This window comes from Opisthorchis viverrini (assembly GCF_000715545.1).
Source record: "Opisthorchis viverrini unplaced genomic scaffold opera_v5_584, whole genome shotgun sequence".
Classification (NCBI taxonomy): domain Eukaryota; kingdom Metazoa; phylum Platyhelminthes; class Trematoda; order Opisthorchiida; family Opisthorchiidae; genus Opisthorchis; species Opisthorchis viverrini.
Window position 1 is genome coordinate 12,782 of NW_008752242.1, and position 5,107 is coordinate 17,888.

The following is a 5,107-nucleotide window of genomic DNA, read 5'->3' on the forward strand; positions in this document are numbered from 1 at the left end:
ACAGATGCTGCCATTTTGACCTGTATAGTTCCGCTCCACGCCGCCCCCTAAACCCCATCGAATTTGGTGTTTGGACTTCAAAATTTGATGCGTCTAATCCATTACACATCTGGATACTATGTGAAAATTATACCCGTATCCAGGAAACCAAACATGAATTCGACGAACGGCTTTAGTTACTGAGTACGCACTTCAACATGCAAACAGCGTACGGATCTGCAGCTGCCAAAACTGACATTGAAAACACAGACACTTTTATGTTTTTCCAATTTTGAACAACGTTCGTACTGCCGTCCCAATATGAATACCTTGGAGGTTCTTAACGTGGCGCAAGTCTGCACTATCACCTAGCATGTTGAATTAACGAAAATAATGAAACGTAATGAAAACCCTGAATGCGCAACACACATACAGTTAACTGGTGGGATTCGCGTTAACCGGTGACACGAATACCGGTTACATATAGACGAGAGCGAAATATATACGACTATGCGTTTGGTGTTACTTACAACCGTGGCGTTATATATAATCGCTTTAAACGAAAAGAACCGGTTACATATAGACGAGAGCGAAATATATACGACTATGCGTTTGGTGTTACTTACAACCGTGGCGTTATATATAATCGCTTTAACCGAATAGAGACTAAACTGACCCAATGAGTTCCGAAAAGCCTCATCTGGAACATCGCTCATCAGACGGGACACACAAGCAAACGTGAATGAGTTGTCATTTGCGGCTGCACCACACCGAACTGCAAATTCGCAGAAATCCTCAATAGAAATCGAAGAATTTTCAGTCTGGTGTCTGTGAGGGGTGATCATCGCCTTGTTGCGGACATATACCACCCACCAGGATTCACAGTACTCCATGAGGAGAAAGCCATTCGGGCCCTCTAAAAGTCGAGTATGTTCAAATCACACCCTGATTGGAGAACTAGGGACAATCCGAAATAACAGCGCGAAATTAATAAAGATTTGGTGACAATCGGTAGATTTATTGCTGGGCAAAGTTTCACTATTCGTACGAAAGCTTCGACAGGCAAAGTGAATAGGTTACGATGTTGGTCGAGTTGGAGAACGAATCAGATGAACCTCTGTTAGGTGTCGACCGGTGGGATTTTTTGTAAGGGTGGCTGACACAATTGTTGGGCCGTAGGGGAACCTTCATAGAGCCAGTCTAGGTCCTAGGTCTTCTGGTTCGGGTCGCGTGCTATTCTCTGTCGAACGTCATCTGCAATTTCCATCTGTCTCTGTGGAAGGCTAGCGTTACGGTAGTTGCGTAAGATGGATTCCACGAACTTTGTTCGGTTTGGGATTTCAAAACTCTACCATTTCACACTTCACACGCAACGTATTGCGGAGATAAGCAGACATTCGTTGCACACACACACCAGAAGGCAACTACATAAGCCACTGCACGAAGTAAACCGGACATCGAATGCAATCTGATGTGCAACTCAACTAGGCCTGAAAAGACCCATGATCGCAAACAGTTCACCCATGCAATTCATCTTACCGCCAGGGACCTGAATGGATACCCAAGAACTGCTTCCAACTGATATACCACAGCAAGGACAAAACCGGTTGCAGGTTGCGGAAGCGCTGTCAACAACCTAATCAATGTCATATTATATCCAAACTTGTTCAATAAATGTTCATCCAATTTTTCAAAGACTACTGCTCACACCCACCCAACCAATGCACTCCATATTGGAAAGAAGGCCTGAGGAACTCCAGCAAATCCATGTAAATACGTCTCACTGTAACTGTCACGAAATCCACCACGCGGGATGGTTACTTTCTTTAACACATCCGGAATAAATGTGCCATCACACGTTATTAGGAATGTAGATACGACACTGGGTGAACCAACATATGACGAAAAATTCACACCAAGGCGGCCTCAGGAAATCTGACAAGAAGACAACTGGCTCCATACACGTCAAAGGATGCAAGTTGCACAAAGTAACCTTCGGTTCCATCCAAGACGTCAATATGAATCGGGCAGCCGATGACCAAGTCAGAAAGATAGGAATCCGAGGATTTTCCGGATATTCCTCGGCAGGGCGTTGATGCATCCACCTAGTAACTCGAACAAGACAAAAATTGATGTATATTTATGGATTACCATTGCTGAAAGATCTAAACAGTGAAATGAACTACCATCATGATTGCAAGTAATTGGGATTCATCCAGAATTAGCCACAAACTAACCACGTACTGGGAACCGATGCTTCACGTCCCCTACTTTCGACCAACTACAAAGAAAATGGGCCGCGGAGAGTTGAGGCTGGCCTTGTGATTCAGGGCAGAAATCTTTCCAAAACTAGGCCGTTAGGCGCAGTCCTCAAGCTTAGGATGACTTTTGATCTATCTGAAAACATGTTGCACAAAATTAACAAAATGAACACATTTGCAAACAGATTTTGAGTTTCGAGTGACTTGCCAAATGATTCTCCGGTTTGTTGTGTTTCCACACACCTGGATGTGCTGCACCAGACCGTCTCGTACGAAATTCGTGATACACAAGTGGGTCTTCAGATTCGAAAACCATGTGCATCATTACCCAAACAGAATCCATTAACTTACAATGCACTAACGCGGTGGCACACAACGTGGTCTTTAGTGAAGTCAATCATTGCAGTGAGCAGTTGGAATACCTCAAATCAACTTCCATATTTGCCGAATATTCTGCACCACCGCTCAATGCTGCAGGTCAAATCGCGTTACCCGGAACAACGCAGCAACGAGGTGACGGTTCCTGTTCAACAAATCTGGAATTATTTCCATATTTGTCCTCGATAGCGGCATTATTTGGCTGAGAATACCTAAACGCGCAAGCCAAATGTGCATTGCTGTGTTAACACTGGGTGAGGAAAATTTCAATTGACTCAACCAGGTTGACTTTTCTCTCGAACTGCTGTCGTAGATCTCGCTTAGATCACATCCGCCGTCCTAGATGAGCTGCGTCAGCAATGACTGACCGCACCGCTTTAATTCAAACAGGTAATCAGTTCCAAACGGACTACCTTGAGAATACCCACCGCCCAAGATGAAATCCATGATCCCACTGGCCAGATTGGCACAGTCCCCATTAATTTCGTCATTTCAGCATTGGTCATTTTAAGTGATTATATCTGCAGGCCGATATTAGTTGTCCCGCCCAGAGGTTGATAAATCCTTTTGGACAACCCTCAAGTCTCAAATGGACGTAACTCAGAAACGATGTACACACTGGTATAGCACGAAAACACTGACTGATCAGTATTTCAGTCGGAATTTATACAAGCATGTCGGCTACCCGACCCAAAAACCACTTGAATGTGGGGTTTCGCGATTTCATTCGAAATGCGCACATAGGAAGTATATTCTAAGAATCATGATTTCCCTTTTCGTGACAGAGCCCAATAATGTTTCTCGTTATAAATGCTGTTATCAAATGGATTAAAATGATTGTCTAATGACATACTGACTACGGCGCGTCATTGACTCCCCACTGATAAGTTAGTACAACATTTGACAAATTCATTCACACTACTAACCATATTCAGGTAGCTCCGAAATGGAATCAAATTCGCACAACGATTGATGTGCTATGTTGTGAGACACTGGTGGCGTCCTGAAGACTTGCAATATTCAGGATAATGGAACGAAATCCAATGTGCTCACATAAACCTACTTTTGCCAGTCATGTCAACAGACACGAAACTTTCCCTCATGCAATGTGGCACCAATGACATGACGGAGGTTGCAGTGTCCGAACATTGCACTGATGATGATGATGTGTGTCGAGAATTTAATCCTGCATGGCTCCAACATGATGTGCAGATTTATAATCAGGTATTGTTTTGAGGCGATATAGGTCGGAAACCTGAAACTATGTCTTGGTCCCCGACCGAGGTGAACAACCATAGTCCGAGTGTAAAACAAGGATATACCAGTTTGAGGACCGGTTGGATGCTCTTTAGAAACGACAAAGTTGGGTGTCGACAAAAGCGTTTATATTTTCGTTATTAGACGAAGCGCAAAGTTCTGCGCGTTGAATGCCCGCAGTCATGTTCAACACTGTATTAAGCCACAGGAATGCTCCATCTATTCCACCTAGGATATATTTTTTTCTTCCGTTAAATAAAGGAGAGTTTGACTATTAGCAGTTTGGGGAAAGCCGATGCGAACTAATAGGTGAAACGGCCGGAAAATATCGACCAGTTGGGCTGGGCGCACATTACTAAGATGTGAGCATTGTCCAAAATGATTTGCAAACTGGTGGGGAGGCAATTAGTATCAGGCTGCGAACATAGTCACTTCAAATGACTATTTCTATCATGCTGCAATCAAACTGACGGGACAAACGGAAATGCTGCCACTGTTGTCAGGAATCACTGGTACCAAATAATTTCGCGGAATCTACTTTAGCCGGGGGAAGGTGATCAAACTAGTCATTGTGGAACTGCATGGCAATGTGAATTAATTTGTGCGAGTTGACGAGAGCAGTCTGGAAGGAAAGCAACCTGCAATAATCGGCCATACCGCCGGCCATTATCAACCACTTGAGTTGACCCAATCGAAAGGGTGTTCATCCAGTGTGAACATAGCAGTGCATAGTGATTGTGAGCAATCAAGTTCAACTATTCCCGACCAAATAGTGCTGCTACGGAGGAGAAATATGGTACTATATTCTCTGCACTTGAATCGACAAATTGCTACATCCTCCTCACAGGCCGCGCGAAATGATGTGCAGCATTGGGCGGTGGTGTATATATTTCGGCAGAATTATGCACTGTTCACAGGTGCTCAAACAACTCATCAACCATGACCTTAGAAAGAACTTCCTGTGTCCCCTTAATAGTGATTTGTTATACCGTGAATTTCATTGCGGAAAAAGTGCAATGTAGCGGAGAGATTGCGTGCTCAGCATTTCAAACAAACAGGTCATCGAGTTCGATCTGGTAGGAAGTTATTTGAAAAATATTCGTGGGTGGTTTTGCGAGAGAGACATTTGCCCACTCGGTGAAATTCCAAATTTCAAGAAACTAGTCGGAAATTCATGAAGCTCACGCAAAGAACCACTCCATGGCAGTTATTAGCGTGGCGATTGGGCTCGG

The 5,107-nt window shown here is 43.9% G+C and overlaps 1 protein-coding gene across 1 annotated transcript in view; it reads right to left on the bottom strand.

Moving 5' to 3' along the window:
• Positions 1–1,895: 1,895 nt before the first annotated feature.
• Positions 1,896–5,107, bottom strand: part of T265_15537 (hypothetical protein) — a gene marked incomplete at both ends in the record, with an annotated part of 46,195 nt that continues 42,983 nt past the window's right edge. The window contains one exon of the mRNA XM_009178534.1: positions 1,896–2,084. Within this exon, the coding sequence (XP_009176798.1) occupies positions 1,896–2,084 (189 nt within the window). The remainder of the gene's footprint in view (positions 2,085–5,107) is intronic.